The 22,235-nt window shown below is 34.3% G+C and overlaps 1 protein-coding gene across 1 annotated transcript; it reads left to right on the top strand.

Annotated features, from left to right (window-relative positions):
• Window positions 1-14,147: 14,147 nt before the first annotated feature.
• Window positions 14,148-21,472, top strand: LOC116142115 (pentatricopeptide repeat-containing protein At1g62680, mitochondrial-like). Its single transcript, XM_031427562.1, has 4 exons — window positions 14,148-14,351; window positions 15,217-15,305; window positions 20,756-20,909; window positions 21,134-21,472. The coding sequence occupies exons 1-4, from the start codon at window positions 14,148-14,150 to the stop codon at window positions 21,470-21,472; spliced, it is 786 nt and encodes a 261-aa protein (XP_031283422.1).
• The last annotated feature ends 763 nt before the right edge of the window (window positions 21,473-22,235 follow it).

The raw sequence follows: 22,235 nt of genomic DNA, 5'->3' as shown, positions 1-22,235 counted from the left end.
ATGCAGTTTGTCTCACTTTGGTGTGACTGCTTGAGATTTATGCAAGATATGATCCATCTGTACGTGAATTTTCACCTGATGGTATTGCAAAGGCAGAAATCTCTTCGAGCGTGCTATAACTGTTGCTAAAGGCAGTAAAATATGGGAAGCATACAGGGAATTTGAGCAAGCCTTCTCCATACCAGATGAGATTAGCATTAAAGTGAGAATTTATAATATATATATTAGAAATTTTTTAGAAAATGTACCTGAAGAGGATGCATTCTATTAATCAGTTTACTTGATTATTTAAAGTCTTATTCCATCCTACTGGTTTGGTATTATGGTTAATAATGTTTGTGGGGCTTCCTTTTTATATTTCCTAGAACCATGGCTCAAGTTGCATGCCCTGTTTATTTTAGAAACTTTTTTTTTCTCTTTTTGTCATCTATGTATAGTATTTTGTTCTTTCATTTCCCTATGAAGTGCAATGTACCAAAAAAAGTATCTGTTTTCAAATTTACTTTTGGAAAATTACTACTCTTTTGTAGGAAAAAGAAAAACAGGTTCAGTGCATTCGAAGTATATTTCAGTCAATTGTCTATTCCCCTTGCTAACTTAAGGTCAATCCTTCTTTCCTACAAGTCATGGGAGGTGAACTGCGGACTGCTCTAGATTTGAATCAGGTGATTTCGATGGGATTCCTTCTACTGTTGCCTCAGCGTACCAAAAGGCATTGAGGATGTATAATGCTCGAGCTAATTTTGAAGAACAGATTGCAAGGCAAGATATATCTGACTCCAAAAAATTTCAACAATCACAGTATATGGCATTGACTATCAGATATTGTTTTAGACAGCTAAATGATAATGTGGGTTCTTACGTGATACCTTAAGAATTTGGTTAATGGTAACTTGATATGATATTAAAGTGTAGAGGTCATGATTTGAGTCTCCCATCTATTACATCCTGCTATATTTGGGTTGGTCTTTCTGTTTGAATTTGGGCTTGGTTTATGTATGACAGGCTATTCGCTAGTGATAAATCGCACAAGTAATAAAGCTCTAGTAAACGAGTGTCGAATCCCAAGAAACTACCTACCAGTACCAAACTAGTCAATTTTGTTACATTTGATGAAACAAAATTTTAAGAATGAATTTAATGAATAAGAAAACAAACTAAAAATTAAACAAAGGCAGAATTTTATTAATACTATGGTAAACAAATCAATATGACTAAACCTAAGGCACAGATTTCACACCAATTTAATCTTATGTATTGACAATTATTGCTAACCTAATTAAGCTTATTCTAAAGGCCAAACTCCCTAATATTCTACTAACTTTCTCTCGAACAATTAGCGAATTAACCCTTAAGCAACAACCCCAAAATATCTCTAAGTTGGATTTAGAAGCTAAGAGATCATTAAGTTCTATAAAATTTACCAGAGCCTCACAGATCGCGGTAACCATCTCTAGCGTTCGCTCAATCTATGGTTTTATTACTTAAACTAATCAGGTTTCATCTCTTGATCTCAACCCAACCCATAAAATCATTCAACTCTCGGCCCTTGAGAATTGAAAGCATTACACACAATAATAAAACTTAGAATTACTGCTCAATATAAAATCAACAACAATAATTCCAATGCATATTCATAAATTGGGCTACATATTTAGCCCTATAAAAGGGATTTAGTTCATAATTGAAGTAATAAAAACAACCATTGTATTCAATAACATGAGTTCAAGAAAGAAAAATAGAAAAACTTCTCTAATTGGCAAATGAGAGCAAGAATTCCAATCTCCAAAATGTAGCCGTTCTTTCTCCTCTCTCTAATCTCCCAAAAACTACTTAAAGAACCTAATTTATAGTTCTAGGGTTTTGAGGTTACTTAGGAAAGAATTTAAATGCTAACCATTCAGATTCGGTCTAGGAGAATGCAATAGCCCAAACAGGCCCGTGACCCATCGCTGCGGCGATAAGAAAAGTCGCTGCGGCGATCATTCTCTCTGCCCAATAAGTCTGTGATCTCCAGAATTTGGTAAGGTCATAAAATAAAAATTTGTAGCTCTCTGAATAAGCTTTCCAACGCCACATGAATTGTCAGATTCCGACTTCTACAGCCAAGTTATGACAGAAACTACGAAATGTTCATCTTGAAAGATTTCCAGATTTTACATTGTATCTCGATGCATCACAACTTTCTGTTTCAACTCCGATTCTTGCCCGTTTGTTCCTATTGTCACGAATTCCATCGACATCATTCTTTTTCCTTCAAATATCAGTTTGAACCTGAAAATACTCAAAATACACCCGTGATCCCATAAAAGGTATTTATGAAATAATTAATTCAAATTCCACAAATAAACACATTTTTCCACAAATAATCCAATTATATCACTAAGAAAATATATACTTTCAAGCTCTTATCACAACCGCCAACCAACTTTTTGCTAGTCCCTAGCAAACTAAGCGATAAAATAAGTCTCTACGCTTGAAAATAAAACAACCAATTAAAACCTATATCTAAACTATCCTAAATCACTTTCGTAGATTGACACGATTGCATTTAGCGTATGCAACAAGCCTTTAAACCCCTAGGCGGCCCTAGTTGGACGAGTTGTGGTCTCGTGAGGGTTTCCAATGATGATACCCAAAAACATCCACACTAAACTTAACCTAAACTCCAAAAATAAAAATAAATATAAAAAAAACTAAAACTAAGAAAAATTCTTGGATCAATTCATAAAGGTGTCTCAAAAATAGCATATACACAAAACAAATAGAATGATTAAAAATCACCTAAACTCACAGACAATGCAAACGTCAATTCCATTTTCGTTATCAACCCTAAAACATCCATACAACCACAAACCATTAGTCTACAAACCCAGATGGTTTTATGCATAACATTCATGAACAAAATTTTGATCTCAGTATTCGGGTTATGACTTATATGTGAATCATGGAATCAAACTCCATAGGCTCACTTTTCAAACCACTCACCACTAATGTAGAATTTCACATTACCTTGGATCAATAGGTCTTTGTAAATGTTGTAACATTAGGCTAGGGCATGAGTTCATGAAGGAATGAAAAGGGAAATTAACAAAAATCAAGTTAAGAGACTTAATTTTCATTCATTCTTATTACTATCGTACAAAAACACTTCCCTTTGTCACTCAGTAGCTTCCCAACCTTTATCGAGCTCTTTCTTTTTGACAGTAATATAAACTCATTTGTATAATTCCAAATCTTCACAATGCTTTTCAATGCCCACTTCTCTTTTCTTTCTCTTTTAATTTTTTAATTTTTTCCTCTTTTTTTTTTTCATTTTTTTTTACAACAATAATAAGAAGAAAGTATCTATAAGCACTCCACAACCCCCAACCAATTTCTTCACATAAACTTGGGTTGTGGCAAAACTACACTTCCTCACTAATACTCGTACTAAGCTTGAATAACAATTAAGTCTCTTAAGGATAAAATGCGTAGGATTGTGTTTTAGGCTCATAATTAGGGTAGGGTAAAAATTAAGTTCAAAGAAAGAAAAAGAAGGTTAAATTGTGTTTAAAGGGCTCAAAGGGTTAACTAGCAATGACAATGAAAAGGGTCGGCTTGAAAGGCTCAATCGGTCCAAAAACAGCCTAAATCATTTCCTAAGTGATGTGAACTCTAGGATTTCGCCTCAAGTGGTTATCAAATAAGTTCTAGAGTTTGTTGAGATCGCAAAAATGTCCATGAAATATTCACACATAAAACATCTCTAAGTAAGTAAACTTAACCACTTTCAATCCACAAACCGCTAGGGTCTCAAACTAAATGTCATTAAAATTCACAATCATCCATAATTAAATGCAAAAATTAATGTCCTCTACTTGTTACATGTTATTGCAATCATATGCCTATCATAGACATATAAATTAATCCAAGAGAAAAAAAAAACTCACACAATAAAACAAAAAAAAACAAAAAAAAAACTATAAAAGAAAAAAAAAATCTGCTCCCTAAATCCATATGTCTATAATTTGCACAAACGTGCAAATTCCTACCCGCAACCTTAAAATCAACATTGTCCTCAATGTACAAATGTAAACAAAAGAAAAAAGAGAAAAAGAAAAGCTACCCCCTTTTGCAATAGTGAAGTGCGAATACGCGTGACAATTCGATCACCAACTCGTTTCATTCCATTATTGCCTTTTAATTCTGTCAAAACAAAGAAGCTTGCAGTGCACCTCATTGGAAACACACATCACGTGTTAAATTTATGAATTTAGAGAAACAAACACAACATCAAAATTATTTACACTAAACAAAAAAAAAAAAAAATAAATAAATAAACATACTTGAAAATTAACACCTGCAAAAATAACACATAATCAATAAAATAAAAATAAAAAGCTTGGGTTGCCTCCCAAAAGCGCTTGCTTAAAGTTGTAAGCTTGACTTTTCATTTTCTTCAATCCGGATCATCTAGGAGAATCCAAGCCCTCATATCCTTAATTTCACCATTCACATAGGGCTTTAATCGTTGTTCATCTACCTTCTCAAAGTCAACCTCCATAGTCCTAGAGTTGACTAAACAATTCTCTAGAGGTGAACTAGGATAGTTTTCTTCTAATTTTTTATTCACTATATTATCAAGGACACTGATCTCAAAGCATGTCTCTAAGTTGGATGGACGCTTCTTAACATCAAAAACATTAAACTCTACTTGCTCATCTTCTACCCTTAAGATTAGTTTCCCTTGATGAACATCTATCAATGCTTTACCTGTGGCTAGAAAAGGTCGTCCTAGGATTAAAGGCATTTCCCGATCTTCCTCCATGTCTAACACTATGAAATCTACTGGGAAAAGTAGTTTGTCTACCTTAATCAAGACGTCTTCTACCACTCCCCTTGGATATGTTATTGATCAATCAGCTAATTGGAGAGACACAATGGTTGGCTTCACTTCTCCTAATCCAAGTTTCCTGTACATAGAAAATGGCATTAAATTTATACTTGCCCCTAAATCACATAAAACTTTATTAAAATAACAACTACCAATAATACAAGGGACAGTAAAACTCCCTGGATCTCGTAGTTTAGGTGGTAGTTTCTTTTGAATCAGTGCACTACATTCCTCCATTAACATAACTTTTTCGTGTTCCTCGAATTTACTCTTGTGTGTGAGGATCTCCTTTAGAAACTTTGCATATTTTGGCATCTGTTCCAACATATCAACAAAAGGAATATTAATATGCAAACTTCGAAACATATCAATAAACTTACCAAATTGCTTATCAAGCTTCTGATTCTTCAAACGTTGTGGGTACGGAAGGTTTGTATGGCTCAAAGAAAGTTTATGCTTAGATTCACACTCAAAATGGCCACTGGATTCATCACCGCGGCGATGCGTTGAAAATTCTGACGATTTGGGAGCTGCTTCATGATCACCGCAGCCACTAGTATCATCGCCTCGGTGATCATCCTTCATGCCGACGATCTTCTCCATATTTTCACGCTCGCCGCGGCGACCAGTATCATAGCCACGACAATCGTCCTTAAAATCTTTATCTTGTTCTTGCTTCTATTTTTCATCCTCTGAATTCTCCAAAGTTCTTCCACTCCTCAGGGTGATTGCATGCGCTTATTCCTTAGGATTCTTCTCTGTATCGCTTGGCAAAACTCCTTGAACTCTTCCTACTAATATGTTATGAATTTGCCCAATTTGAGTCTCAAGGTTCCTAATAGAGGCTGATTGATTTTGGACAAGGATGTCAGTCTTCTCAAACCTCTTGCTTGTCTCTTCAATGAACTTGGTAAGCACATCTTCCAAAATTGATTCCTTCTCTTAAGCTTGATAACCACGAGGTGGCGTAAGATCGTTGTTGTTGCTCCAAGAGAAATCAGGATGATTCTGCCATGCTAGGGTATAATTGTTGGAATATGGATTCCCTTGCCTTCTTTGGAAGTTGTTGACGTAATTGAAGTGTTCTAGTTGTGCAAACGGACTTCCTCTTTGGCAATCTCTAATTTCACAAACTGAAGTAGAAGACTTGATAGCATTAAATTTAAGTGCAGTACCCAATTGTTGTTGAATAGTTTAAACTTGAGCAGCCAAAGCAGTGTAATTGTCTAAATCTAATTCATGAACTCCTGCTACTCTCCTTGAAAAATTCCATCCCGAAGGCATCATATAGTTGTTGCTTTCCATCACTTTTCTTAACTGTCAGATTGTTCTCTCGATTTTAAGGTCTAAGGGATTAAGATCACCACCACCTTTTGAATGTAAGCCCTCTAAGATCTAACTAAAAGGAACAAACAAAACAAAATTAAATTAAAATTAAAATTAATTTCTGAGCAAAAATAAAACAAATCAAATTAGCAACTAAATATTTCGTATTGATATTGGTAAAATGAAATAGTTCCCCGGCAATGATGCCAAAAACTTGACAGGCTATTCGCAAGTGTAAGAAATCTTGCAAGTAATAAAGCTCGAGTAAATGAGTGTCGAATCCCAAGAGAACTACCTACCTTACCAAACTAGTCAATTTTGTTACTATTTGATGAAATAGAATTTTAAGAATGAATTTAATGAAAAAGAAAACAAACTAAAAGTTAAACAAAGGCAGAATTTTATTAATACTATGGTAAACAAATCAATATGACTAAACCTAGGGCACATATTTCACACCAATTTAATCCTATACATTGACAATTATTGCTAACCTAATTAAGCTTATTCTAAAGGCCAAACTCCCTAATATTCCACTAAATTGCTCTCAAATAATTAGCAAATTAACCCTTAAGCAACAACCCAAAATATCTCTAAGTTGGATTTAGAAGCTAAGAGATCATTAAGTTCTATGGAATTTACCAAAGCCTCACAGATCGCGGTAACCTATCTCTAGAGTTCGCTCAATCTATGGTTTTATTACCTTAGACTAATCAGGTTTCATCTCTCAATCTCAACCCAACCCATAAAATCATTCAACTCTCGGGCCCTTGAGAATTGAAAGCATTACACACAATAATAAAACTTAGAATTACTGCTCAATATAAAATCAACAACAATAATGTCAATGCATATTCATAAATTGGGCTACATCTTTAGCCCTAGAAAAGGGATTTAGTTCACAATTGAAGTAATAAAAACAACCATTGTATTCAATAACATGAGTTCAAGAAAGAAAAATAGAAAAACTTCTCTAATTGGCTAACGAGAACTGCAAGAATTCCGATCTCCAAAATAGTAGTCGTCTTTTCTCCTTCTCTAATCTCCCAAAAACTACTTAAAGACCCTAATTTATAGTGCTAGGGTTTGGAGGTTACTTAGGAAAGAATTTAAATGCTTAACCCATTCAGATTCAGACTAGGAGAATAAAATAGCCCAAACAGGCCCGTGACCCATCGCTGCGGCGATAAGAATAGTCACTACGATGATAGTTCTCCCTATCCAATGAGTCTGTGATCTCTAGAATTTGGTAAAGTAATCAACATGGACTTTTTATCTCTCTGAATAATATTTCCAACGCCACAAGAATCGTCATATTCCGATTTCTACAGCTCAAGTTATGACAGAAACATCGAAGCATGTTCATCTTGAAAGATTTCCAGATTTTACATTGTATCTTAAACGCGTCACAACGTTCTCGTTTCAACTCCGATTCTTGCACCATTTGTTCCTACTTGTCACAAATTCCATCAAAATCATTATTTTTCTTTCAAATATCGGTTTGAACCTGAAAATACTCAAAATACACCTGTGATCCCATAAAAGGTATTTATGAAATAATTAATTCAAATTAAACAAATTAAACACATTTTTGCAAAAGTAATCCAATTAAATCACTAAAACAATATATACTTTCAAGCTCTTATCAATGTAACATGTGAAGTTGCCTGTTACAAAGCTAAATATCATTGTTGTGCCCTTACCTTTTCAAGCTTAAGCTTTTAGGTCAAGTTGTTTATCAACAAAGTTGCTGTTGAAATTTCATTATAATTTCAATTTTTTATGGTCTTTATTGCTTCTAATATAAGTAATCAGTTCATGTAAACTATAGATCTTCTCTTCTTCTTCTTCTTCTTCTTTTCTTGAGGGTGGGGGGTTGTATAAGAACTTGCAATGTGGCAATAGGTTACCTTTTTTTTTCCTTCCCTTCGTTAAAGTGTTAATACTATTATTTTAATTTGAATTTTTTGCAGATCTACTTGAAGTTTGAACAGTCTTCTGGAGATCCAGCCCGTGTTCAACTTCTCTATGAACGTGCTATTACTGAGTTTCCTGTATCAAGTGATCTCTGGCTTGGTTATACTCACTATTTGGATAAAACCTTGAAGGTTTCACTCATATTTTCTCTTTTCAATTCTTTATGTTCTAGGTATTTGTAATTTTAGCAATTGATCATCTCTTTTTTCCTTCAGGCAGGAAATATTGTGTGGGATGTTCATTCCAAGGTTAGGAAAAATTGTCCTTGGGTTGGTGATCCTTGGGTTCAATCTTTGCTTGCTTTGGAACGTTACCGATGTAACGCCCCACTTGAGGTACGTAGCTAATGTTTCTTCTTTTGCTCTTATTTGAGTTGGTTTATTAGTATTATTGTTTGATTGACCTTTGATTGAGTGTTATGTTGAATACTTGCCCTGAAATTGGTTGAAATAGAAGAAGTTCAGTGTTCCAGGCTTCGCCGAGGCGAAGAAGAATCTTCGCCGCGGCGAAGAAGAATCTTCGCCGCGGCGAAGAGGTGTTGAAGCCTCGGGAAACTGCTGGACAGTTTCGCCGCGGTGACATAATATTCTTTGCTGCGGCGACGGGCCGACCCAAATGTTTGTTAAGTTTTAGATATTTTCTTCCCTAAGGGCAATTTGACCATTCTACCCCTAATTAGTAGGAAAAGTGGGGAGTAATATGTAAGGAATTTTCATGGAGAATAGATTGAATGGGGGTGTGTTGTAATGAATCAAAGGATATAGATGGAATTCCAAGGAAGAGTAAGGGCAAAAGGGGATGCTTGTGCATAAATTCATTAAAGGAATTAAGTCATTGCAAACCTTCATCTTCTTCTCCGTCCCACACTCCTCTTCTTACTTCCTCTCAAATTCTCTTTCATTTGTTCAAGGATTTTTAGAGGGCTTTTGGAGTGATTTGGGGTAGAAATAGAAACATCTAAGGCATCTAAGGTAAGGATTCTTGCTTTGGATGTGAAGTTTTGTGAGATTTTGAGTATATTGAATATTGAGGGTTTTTGTTCATTTGTTAAAGAGTAGAGAAAAAGTCAAGCAAACCAAGAGAAATGAAGAGCTAGTGAGATTCTCCATAAAAAAGTAAGTAATCCAACCCAAGTTGAGATTTGACAATTTTCTTGATTAGGGTTTTAATAGCAATTATTGATGTATGTTATATACATGTTACATGCTATGTTATTGAGTTTTAAATGGAGATTGTTATTGCTTGTGGTTGTTCATACACTTCAATTGTGAGAAGTGAGATATGGGTTGAAATGTAGTTTGGATGGATGAAGGATACTGAGAAATCCTTTTTGGAAGTGCTATTCTATGGCAGGAATTATGGCTATGTGAGGAGGTTTTTTCCCATTTTGGAGGTTAGAGAAAGACATAGATTATTGTTATAGTAGAGTTTTGTTATGCACTTGAGTTGTTTGATGAAATGCCTAATAGAGGTTGAGTATGAGTTAGTGAACCTTAATTCTTGACATTGCATGTTGGCATTTCATAAGTGCATTAGTGGAGATGAACCATCCATAGGATTAATTGTGCATTGAGAAGTGACTTAAGAAAGAGTAGGAAACTTGTTGTATGCACTTGCTCTATGAGAGAGAACTTTGTGGATGCAACTACTCTAAGGGTAGAGAAAAATGAGAAGTGCTAGAGTAGAGTGAATAAGAAGAGTATTAGAAACGGTTGATGCTTTGTGACACCACCGACAGGTATTAGAAACGGGTTGATGCTTGTGATCGCCACCCGATAGTTATTAAACGGGTTGATGCTTTGTGATCGTCACCCGTTAGTTATTAGAAACAGGTTGATGCTTTGTGATCGTCACCCAAAAGTCATGAGGAACAGGTAGGTGTTTGTGTGGTCTCCACCCGATAGTTATGAAACCGTAGGTGCTTCGTGATCCCCACTCGGTAGTCACTAAGAACGGGTTGGTACTGTGTGAACTCCACCTGACAGTCATGAAGAGTGAGATGGTGGTGTGTGAACGCCATCGGCCGTACCTCCGGTAAGATGAGCCATGACGTTTAGTAAAACACAGAAAAGTGTGAGGAAAAATTAGAGAAATACATACGGGGATAAACAGATAGAGGGTTTATACTGAGCATTTTTGTGCTCACCCGTTATTTCCTTTGTGGATGTAGGATCTAGGTGATGATGCGTCGAGGGGCGTCGGCAAAGCGAGGAGCAATAGCTACACTGTTTCCCTGTTTTTGTCTTTGAAATGGCTTTTTGTAAATGATGCGCTTTGTGTATAAAAGACTTATTACTATAATAAAAGAAAATTTTTGGCCCATTTTCTATCATTATTATGCATGCATTGTACTAGTTAAACAGTTGTTACAGCCGAGCACCTGAGAAAGAGATATCTACTGTAAGCTTAAGTTGTTACCCTTCTTCTGTGAGAACTATGAGAGATTGTTATAAGCAGCTTAAAAGCAATGAAGTTTCACAAACTTTATTGTGGAATTTCATTATGCTCCTTTTACAAATATAGAGGTTTACTCTTGTTTAAAAAGATTTTTTATACATATTCAAGTCTTTGAGAAGTCCCTTCTATGCACTTTTTCGACCATTAAGGAGGAAAGATATCTTTTCTCTAATTTGCACGCTTGACTTACTACTCTTTGTAACTTGTTATATTTTCATCTACGTTTATGCATTAAAGATCTTTGTAATTGGATCCTCTATGTTTCAGCACCTAACTTATTCTCACTTGAGGGATGGTTTGAGACGAAGAATCCTTTTGCTTGGAGCAGAAGAGGATGCATGAATTTTTCATGATAAGGAAACATTTCAGGTTCGCATATGTATACTGTTCATTTTTCCTGTTAAAAATGCTTTTCACCGATGTCAAGAACTTGAAGCTTCTCAAAGACATTTGTAGATGCTCTATTCATGGTGAATTTTAGATGAAGAAATGTGACCTTGTAGCTAGTCTACTATTTCAAGGTCCAAGCATAGATCTCTTACGAATGTGTACCAAGTGTTCTACCCTTAGACTCTAAAGAAAAGTCTTTTAATTTACTTCATTTAGTGGTTATAGTACCATTATGACCATTTATGTAGAAGTTACAGTGATGACTCTCGATTCCAAGAGGCTTTTGCTAATTGCTAGATTGTTAACTTTGTTAGTTTTGTCATGGAATAGTGTCCTTGCTAAAACATTTCTCATTCAACATTGAGTTGCATGCACGGAAGATATCTTTATGCTGTGATTTATAAAATTGGCATGTCATATTCAACTAGTATATGTTGTTGTATAATGGCTGTTTTCAATATTTGTGTTTATAAACAATTAGCCTGATGTCTCTTTAGTGTACCATCGAAATTGTAGGCCTTGTATGATTGGATGTATATAATACTTGAATACTTAACAGTGAAGTTTCTTCCTTCAGCGGGCGTCTGATTACTTATCTCAACAGAGAAGAATACAAATGGTTTGTGCATTTGTATGCTTATGGGCTCATTGGAACTAAATTTGGGAAAAGATCAAGTTGCAACTGGGGGTTTTGGGAGAGCCTGGTTTGGCCATTCACTTTTTCTCTTTCTTATCCTGTATAGTTCAATATGATTGATTTATGATCATCTTTGTATTTTTTTCCGTAACTTGCTTTTGTGTCTGGCAGCGGGCCAATGTTGGAAGTCTAGTCAAGGTTATATTCTATGGAAATTGAATTGGGACATCTAAATGAAGCTAGGTGCTATCTACAGGAGATGCTACAGTAAAATATTTAGTGGGACAGGTTCTTATACATTTACATACTGTGCTTTCAATTATTCTAGATTGATTTATGGACAAGATTTGAATTTGAAAGTTTTTAAACTGGTTTTTTCTCTTCCTTTCATTTTTTTTTTTTTTTTGGGAAAATTGTCGCTTTAGTAGATACGTGCGCTTATTTAATCAATTGATATTTGTCATCTGCAATGCAAACATTTCTTCTTTATTCTCTTTTTGTTGCTGATGGAAGTTGAAACAGACAAATGGCTTAAGTCAGGTTGTTAAAATGTTGTTTATCAAGGAGGGCAATTTATGGAGATATTTTGAACTCTTAACATAAAATCATGCTCTGTAGCTGATAATATTTTTAGAGAGTAGCCTTGCAATAGGTCGACCTGTTACTCGGGCACCAGAATCACAATGGTTTAATATGTCATTTTGAATAATTTTTCCAAATCATACGAAAACGATATATGATGGTATCTCTGAGGATCATGCTAGTTGAAAATCCATGACGTTTATTTTTTTAACTTCAAACTTTAGAGTAACTGATACTCTGATGAAATTGTGGCATATATGAAGCAATCACATTTAAACCATAGTTAGCAGAGTAGTTTTTGAAACACAATAGGCTGATATCTTTTTCCACTTGGCTTATTTTTTCCAATATGTTTGAAGAAAAGTTTCTTAGTTCCAGCTTTACTTTCCGAGTTTCATGTCAAAATATGCTATAGGTTAAATAAAACTTGTTGATGTAAATAATTTATATGACTTATCATAAAGTTATCTAAGTTCTCTCTTTATTATGATTAGTTTAGGGTTTAGTTTGATAAAGTTAACCTTGTTATTTTCATCTTATCTTGATTGGCCTTACTATATTTAATCGGATTGTTTCCCAACTCTCTGCTTCTGCTCCCACTCCCACTCCCATTCATATTATATGATCTCATTGATGATCTCACTATATCATCTAACGTTACTGACAATTCTTGCTTCTTGATTTAATGATATTGAAAATATTGTTTAGGGTCCACAACTCCAAGGTGACTTTCTTCAATTGTTATGTACTACCTTTTGGATTTGTTGATAAATTCTTTTCCTAAAAAACAGAGTTATTCAGGACATATGCCAAAACTGGTTGCATTTTGAGAGGGAATACGAGACACTTGAAGATTTTGACCACGCTGCACAGAAGGTTCACATTCCTACTGCAGTTTTAATTTATTTGTTTGAAGTGCCAATTAATCACGCATTTCTTTGTTCAGTCTAATGTGTATGATTCATTTGCATTGCTATTGAGAATTAGTACGTATAGATTTATTAAAAAAACAATTTAAGTGTTTAACTAATAATATTTTAGCTGGTTGCGATGTCTGCCTTATTGGTAACCATATGTGTTTGACTAAAATGTGCCACGTTAGTAGTTTTTATGTGCCTTTGTACATATTATGAACTCTTTGCTTCTCTCTTGTGAGAGCTTAAATACTACTGGTGGATCATTGCCTATTTGTTTAAATTTTTAGTTTAAGTGATAACTTGAAAAACTAAGTTACAATTAAAATTTTTAAAAGTTTTATCTCAATATTTTAAATATTTGAAAATATATTTGGTATTCAAAATTTTTTTTAAAAAAAAACTATATAAAGACTGAGAAATGATATTTTTCTTGTTTTCTAATTTTACACTAATTTTTAGGATTCTATGCAATAACATTGTCTTGAAAACATTTCAACTTATTTTAATAAAAACATATTTTCATAAAATTCCTTATATCCCTTATTTTCGAAAATAAAACGCTATTTAAAATTTATATCTAATAGGCTCATATTTAGATTACAAATTTGTATTTTTATTTATGTTATACTTATGGTTGTGATTGTGGGTGTTCATCACATGAGATTGTGTTAAATTTTAAGCATGGTTGTTGGATGCTTAACTATCAATTTAAGCTTTTAAGTCAAGTTGTTACGTAACATTGTTAAAGATGTCACTGAATTATGATACATCTGCTTAGTATTTATTGAATGTATGCAATCCTTGCTATTTTAACTCAATGCGTAAAGATGCTTGTCTTTGTTCCCTTTCTCATGTTACACCCCGCTTGGAAGAGCTACAATTATTTAGGTTACAACAGGAAGCCAAATCTATTCTTGAACTAATAGATCAGAAAGAGAAGTCACATAAGAAAAGTGTTAATGGAAAGAGAAAAACAGATTCGAACATGACTGATGAACAGTCTCCAGCTAAGCGGCAGAAAAATACTGCCCAAAACCAAAACAAAGTGCATGGGAAAGAAAAGAGACGAGCACAGAACTTAGCTAAAGGAAACGAAGTAGAAGAAGCAAAAACCAAATTTGAAGAGATCCAAATGACCAGCACATCAAAGACCCCACTACTGGAAGAGCCAAAGGATACATTGACAAGTGTACTGCATTTTTATCAAACCTTAACTTTAGGGCAAGTAGAGATTCTCTCGCACTTCGAGAGAGATGCCTTTTATTCTTTTTTAACGTTGGATAGGCGAATACAGGGAGATAATTCGATGGTTTTAAATTTTTTTCAAGCAACTTCTGAAGATTGAAAAAATTCTTTAGCGATGTTGTTGGGGTTGAATCTGTTGAATTCTACAGGATAAGTTCACTAAAATTCAAGGTATGACTCTGTTTCTCTCATCATTATTTGTCAATGTTCTTGTGCTTTATGCTTCAAATGAAAAAGGGAGCTATCCACTGGACCTTCCCGTGCACATCGATCTTATAGTCAAATCCTTATTAACATGCCTGACCTTTAAATTCAACATATGTATGCATAATGTGGACTGTACCACGGAATAGCCCTAAGAAAACTAGTTTTAATGCTTCAGGGAAATCAGCATGGCTGATGCTTCAAGGGAATACAAACTACTAATGCAGTCCATTGTCTTTGATCAAATTTCTCAAGGGTGCTCATTGAAACTTCAATTTGATTTCTTCCTTCCATCAGTAAATAAATAATTTAGTTCTTACGCTTTGGTTTTAACATGAATGTCCTTTCAGAGACGATTATGTAGTCTCAAATAACTTGAAGAAAGATTGAATTCCATAATTATGGTAAACTTGCTTAATTTTTTAAGTATAAAGAGTCTAACTTGTCTAAGAGAATATTTTTTTTTTATTTTGATAGCAAGGGATATGCTTAGGAGACTAACCATAGTCCCATACGATTTACCCAATTCCAGCTTGCCTTTAACTGTAGGGCATATGTTGGACTGTTGCATACTAATTTATAATATACTCTGATCGATTTTGAAGGGCCTGGCATATGTGGATTTTGCCGATGATGCACACCTTGCTGCAGTTGTAAGAAAGAACAAACAAAGTTTCTTGGAAGAAGGAGCATTGTAAGATAAAATCCGCAGCAAAAGAGAAAGGATTCTGCCAGTCATGGGGCCTTTGGAGAACATGGTAGGTAGTGAATTGTGTTTATCTTGTTTATTACTTGTGATGTTTGTTTGTGTTCAATACAGTTATAGATGTTGTTTTACTTCTACTTTCATTTTCTTCCTTTGGGTTAAATGGCAGCGCAAGTAGTAATCAGACTTTCAGGGAGTCTAAAGCACCACACTTGCTGCTAATAAAGTAGTGATAACATTCAGCGAAGGGGAGGAACACATTTGCAATGCCAAGGAATGTCAGACACTTGGTGTCCCTCGACAAATTCAAAAGCAGGGAGTGGAAGATGAGAAGCCGAAGTGAAATAATGAGTTCAGAGAAATGATCCTTAAGAAGTGAGGTTTGTTCCTTAGGTACATGTTACATGTTAACTAGAATAGCACAGTAATTGACAAACTTCTTTTCTTATAAAAAACATAAGGTTTTGCCTTAATAGTTTCTATAAACCTAATTATGACCAACGACCACTTATATAAATATGATTCTCTACTCATGTGACTAATAGTGGGGAAAACACTTATCTATAAATATGCAAAAACTTCTGGCATTTGCAGGGTTTCGCAGGAAGCCAAAAACCACAAACCAAAATTTTACTATTTTCTAAGTTGCAGAGAGGTTTGCCCCATGGTAGGATATGTATTAGACAAAGTATGCGCTCACCTGCTTTAGTTTTTTTTTTTTTTTCTTATAAAAGACATAAGGTTTTGCCTTAATATGTTTCTGTAAACACAATTATGACAAACGATACCTGTTTGGGACGAAATATATATCAGTAACTTCTTGTAAATTTTATTCTATATATGTCAAGTTTATGCCCCTTTTCTATTTGTCATAGATGAGAATCCTAATTAGAAAGATGGAACACTAGAGCACTATGGGTTTGTGTATTGAAACAACAATGGCCTTGATCTCATACTTGTTGAAAATGAAAAAAATGTCTTTGGTTTGGAAAATGTCTGAGGAGAATATGAAAATATCATTGTATGCTCGCCCGATTAAATTTCCGCCACATATATTCATTTTATTGTCTGTTTTGAATGAATATCCATATCTCATATGATTATGTTTGTTTCACTTAGACTCTTCATGATTCTATTGGATGCTTCATAAAATTTCTCGTAGAATCGAGAATGAGGTTTTCGCTTGTTACATGTTAGATCATGAATTAGTACCAATCTTCAAAAAAGATCTAATGTTTCACTTTCTATTTTCGGAATGGAATATTTACATAATCCCCATGAATAGGATTTAACGTTGTTCCATGGTTAGTGCACGTTGCGGATAAGCTAATGTAGAACATTACATAGTATCATAAAGTGTTAAGGACACAAGTCAACTTCTTTCGAGTTACGACAAAATCACACACAACAGATATTAAAGTGGAGGTCATGATTTGAATCTCTCATGTATTAAATCCTGCTAATTTGGGTTGGTCTCTCGTCTGAATTTGGCTTGGATATGTAACACATGAAGATGCCTTTACAGCGTTAATACCTTTTTCAGCTTAAGCTTTTAGGTCAAGTTGTTTATCAACAAAATTGTTGTTGAAATTTAGTTATAATTTCAATTTCTTGTGGTCTTTCTTGCTTTTAATATAAGTAATCAGTTTATGCATACTTAAAGTTAAATGTTTTGCACTTAAATAATATTTTTATAAAGGAGATTAAATTAATAGTAATAATTTTGATTAAGCATTATTGAATTTACAATAGTAGTTGTGTTCTCGATTGACATAAGAAAATTTTAATCAATAAGCAAACACTCATTTTAAATACTTAACATTAAAATTTATGAATTCCCTTGAAATTAACTTGGCTTGTATGAGCATCATGATTAAACATGATTAAAATTATCTCATAAAATTTGTGGTTCATAAAAACAAAGAGGAGAAGATGGAAAATTTAATCAATAAAAAACAAACGAATGTTAAATAAATACATATTGATACATCCTCTGTTAGTGAACAACCCAGTTACGCAGCGGAAAACAAGAAACATAAACTACATGGATCGTTCCTTAGAACCAAGATCCGAGTACAAAAATCACAGTTTATACAAAATAATCAAATTTGCAGAAAAAAATCAGTTCAAGGTTTAAGAAACATACACACGTTTAGAGGCTCCTCCAAATTTGTCAATGAACGTTTTTGCTACCGACCCATGTGTAGGATCGAACCCACGTAGTCCACACGAAGACAATCGCAGAGAACTAAGGAGGGATTTGCTAGATCCTCCTTAGCCTTCAGAAACAAAAAGAAAAATGAAATGTATTTGATTTTAGGCAAAACCAAAACTGTCATGGGAGAGAGATTTGGGGGCTGTGTTTTTCTTTCTTTTCAATGAAATAGTGATGAATGAATAACTTTACCTTTTTCAACTAAAGTTTTTTTTATAGTAATATTTTAATTCCCCTATTCCCATATGGAATAGGCTTGGGCTCAAACCCTAACACCCCATGTTACCAAACACTCCCAATTAGATATTTATTTTAATTCATCATTATCTTCAATTAAAATGAATTAATATATATATATATATTAATATTTAACAATAATGATAATTTATTTAAATATATGCTAACACATATTTAAATGTAATTTCACTTATTTAATTTTTCCTAACAAATTAAATAAAAGGCTACGACCTCAGCAAATTTAATTGCATTATGAAATTACAAAAATACCCTTTAACCAAAAAAGATGAAAACGCCATTATTAATTACTGAGTCTTAAATTATCTTCTATGTGTGTGACCCATAGGTTGCTCATCATACCAGTAGTGTATAGTATCATGATTAACACCAATTAATCGTCTCACTAATACACAGACCAATATTGGCCCCTAGCAAGGCATCATGGCCACTCGATAGATTCGGATTCAACAAAGTAGCTAACTATCAACGATATGGTTATCGTACAATTCAATCCTTTCATCATACGTTATCTTGACGAGACGAAGGCATATAAATAGTGTCAACCTTCAGTTACTCTCGATATTATGTATTCAGTTTCTAGACCAATGACCTGTATTATAATCTGGATAGAGCAACAACTCAATCCCACTGTGGCCACAGTTTTAGTGTCATTGCCATATATTGAATTGTGTTGTGAGATAACTTCTCCCATACCCGGGAGTGATGAATCCTCTGTCTATCCACCATAGTCTTGATACACTCCTTGATGCAGCCAATCACTACCGTATTGACAGCTCTGAAAAGAACTGCATTAGGCTAGTGTCAAACTACACCAATCGGTGCACAAGGCGCTCCGGTGATCTCAAGTCTAAGGATCACGTGCACTACCATTCGTTAGAGGATTTGTTCCATAGACACTGGGGTTACCATCCCATGGAATCCTCTGGTGGGTTAGTCCAGTGAACTTGCTGCGGTATATCTGCCTACAACAAGCACCCATGTGTTGCACCAGGTTGTCACCAAACAACCTTGATAAGTGAGATCAGTCACTGCCTTTCGACAGGGTTGTTCAACACTATGATAGCCTTACCGTATTATTTATGCCCTTACTCCAGAATAATACTAGGGCTACGGACGTTTCTAGAATGGGCACCATATGTACTCATAGGGTTCTCACTATCAATATTTGAAACACTTGATACCCTCGTCACGGTTCTACCATTCTGAGGACATATATCAATACATATTGCAATAATAATGATTTATACGATATAGAATAAAATGCCTTTTATTATTAATTAATGAACATTATTTCAAAGAGTCAATTCTACAATAATTGATTGGCTCTAGAGCATCTACTCAAACTTCCTCTACCATTGAATAAGAGAAATTAATTGAAAGAATTAGCATGTCAAAACATTGAGAGAAAATTTCAAGATTCTATCCATATTTCATTAATTCTCTTGCAAAATATGATGCGTTGAAAAATTAGAATAGAAACGTCTTATAGCTATAAAATGTTTTTCTCTTCTAATTGATTCCATCTATTATTGGAAGTATAGTCTCTAATGAACTTCAAATTCGACTTCACTGCCTCGTGGCACACCTCTAATAATAGTCTCTAATAAACAATATAAAAACTGATCTTATAAATGAAGAAGTTTTAACTAGAAAGGAATATGGACCTAATGTTTTTTGCTACAATACTTTAATCAGATGGTATTGCAAGAATAAAGAAGTCAACGAAGTTCTTTGTCTTTATCAAGAGAAGACTTTATAAGGAATTAGGCCTAATGTGATTATAAATAACAATTTGTTAATTTGCCTTTTTCTTAAAGCTAATGTAAAAGATGCACAGAAATTAGTTGGTGAGATGCAACTTAATGGTTTTACCTTATTCTTGGACACATAGCATTTCCATTGATGAACTTTGCAAGAATGGATGTGTTTCGGAAGAAGTGGAAATGTTTCATGCTTTAGTAAATAATATTGATTTTGGTATATTTAAAAGTTTGAAGAAGAAATAAATTTATATATCATTGTAAATTAAATACAAAGTTCAATAGCATGATTTATTTAAATCTTATAATTTTATTAAAAAAAAAGAAGGTAAATTTGAATATTTATATAAATTGGTTTGTTTGATCAACTGGATAATTTTTGATTTAGTAGAAAACCACCGCAAACCGAAAAACACCTAAAGGTGGATATACATTTTTAACATTCAAGTGAATAATCTTTGAAATCATAAAGGTGGTTTGAATAGGAAAGATCGATACTTGAGATAAGTTTGCAATTTTGAAAACCTTAAAGGTTGTTTGTGAAATTTGTCAAAACATTTCTCTTTAATGCATTTGCCTTTTGCAATGACCTTACTTTGGAAAAAACGACCCACAAAAACACTCTTCATACATGGCTTTGAGATTCAAATCCCTATTTCGTTCGTCTTCAATCTCTCAAAACCCATCTTCGAAAGTTAATTTTTTATTTTTGTTAGCTCACTTACACAACCTCACATCTTCAAGCTCCAAAAATGAAGTTTCGTATTCTTTCAAAAAACCCCTTGAACGATCCTCACTTGCTAAATTCCTCGAAGAAAATTGTTGATCAGGTAGCTTTACTCTGAATGAAGCATTGTACTTTTTTTATTACATGATTAATATGAAACCCATTTCTGCAATTTCATCATTCACTACTTTGTTTAGTGCACTAGCTAAGAAGAAGCATTATTATGAAGTGATTTCGCTTTATAAGCTGTTGAATTCAACTAGGTTGTCTCCAGATTTTATATCTTTGAATATTTTGATGAATTGGTTATGTAATATTGAAAGGGTTTCTATTGGTTATGCGGTTTTTGGAGTGATTTTGACGTTGGGTTTTAGCCCAAATACCGTGACATTTACTTGTTTGATTAAAGGTCTGTTGTAGAGTGAAAGATTATGGAATCAATGGAATTGTTTAAGAAAATGATTACTATTGGTTGTAGGCCTAATGTAATCACTTGCAACACTTTGATTGGTGGATTGTGTAAAACAAAGAAAGTAAGTGTTGCCATTAAGTTGCTTGAAGAGGTGGTCAATGGGAATAAAGAATCTGGTGTTATTTGTAGGCCAAATGTTGTTACTTATAGTATTATGATGGTCTTTGTAAGGCTAGATTGGTTGAGAAGGCCAGACAACTATTGTTGAAACATATGATTCAGAGAGGTATGGTTCCTAACATTTATACCTACAACATTTTTATAAACGGTTATTGCTTGGTAGATAGAATTGGTGATGCAAGGGAGTTGTTTGATTCTATAACTAGAAAGGGGTGTAGACCTGATGTTGTTTGCTACAATACTTTGATTAATTGGTATTGCAAGAATAAAGAAGTCAATGAAGCTCTTAGTCTTTATCGAGAGATGATTTCAGAAGGAATTAGGCCTGATGTGATTACATATAACACCTTGTTAACTGGCTTTTTTCTTATAGAAAAGGTGAAAGATGCACGGAATTTAGTTGGTGAGATGCGACTTAACGATACTTTTCCTGATTCTTGGACATATAACATTTTTGTTAATGGACTTTGCAAGAATGGATATGTTTTGGAAGCCGTGGAAATGTTTAATGCTCTAGTAAATAATAAGGTTGCTGTTAACATTGAAGGTTTGAATTCCCTCATTGATGGATTATGTAAAATAGAGAGATTCGAAACTGCTTAGGACCTATTTCAAAATTTTTCTCTTCATGGAAACATGGTGCCAGACGTTGTAACATATAGCATTTTGATCAATGGGTTGTGTAAAAATGGACAACTAGAAATGGCAAATAAGTTGTTGTCATATATGGAGGAAAACGGTTGTGCTCCAAATGTAATTACATTTATTACGCTTATGTTTTGTTTCCTCAAGAATAATGACATACCAGAAGTTGTTGAACTCCTTCATAAGATGGCGGAGAAAAATGTGAAGCCGATTGAATGTATAATGTCCTTAGTCATGCAGTTACTAATTGTCACGGCCCAATTTGCACAGTGGGCACGACTGATCAGCCCCTATACTCAGGCCCACTCTGCGTAACTCACTAGGAATATCCCCCCCCCCCCCCCCCCTTTAAGGGATTTCTTTCGCCTCCCCCACCACTCGAACCCAAGACCAAAGGGCTATAGTCAATTGGGAAGCATGGTGAGTACCATCAGGCTAGTGGTGGGGGAGGTGAAAGAAATCCCTTAGGGGGGGAGGGGGAGGGGGAGATATTCCTAGTGAGTCACGCAAAGTGGGCTTGGGTAGAGGGGTTGATCAGCCGTTCCCACGGTGCAGATTGGACTGTGACACTAATAAAGGTCAAAAATTATCGTGACTATTTGAACGAGCTTTCTCAATTTCCGGTCCAAAAGAAAAATTAGAGTTTATGTGATAAAACTTTAGTGAGTATTTGACTTTTTACAGAGCAGAGTCCTACAAAAGTTCATCCGACTACCCAAAT

The sequence above is a fragment of the Pistacia vera genome, unplaced genomic scaffold (assembly GCF_008641045.1).
Source record: "Pistacia vera cultivar Batoury unplaced genomic scaffold, PisVer_v2 Contig405, whole genome shotgun sequence".
NCBI classification, from domain to species: domain Eukaryota; kingdom Viridiplantae; phylum Streptophyta; class Magnoliopsida; order Sapindales; family Anacardiaceae; genus Pistacia; species Pistacia vera.
This window is presented reverse-complemented; position numbering and strand designations above follow the sequence as displayed.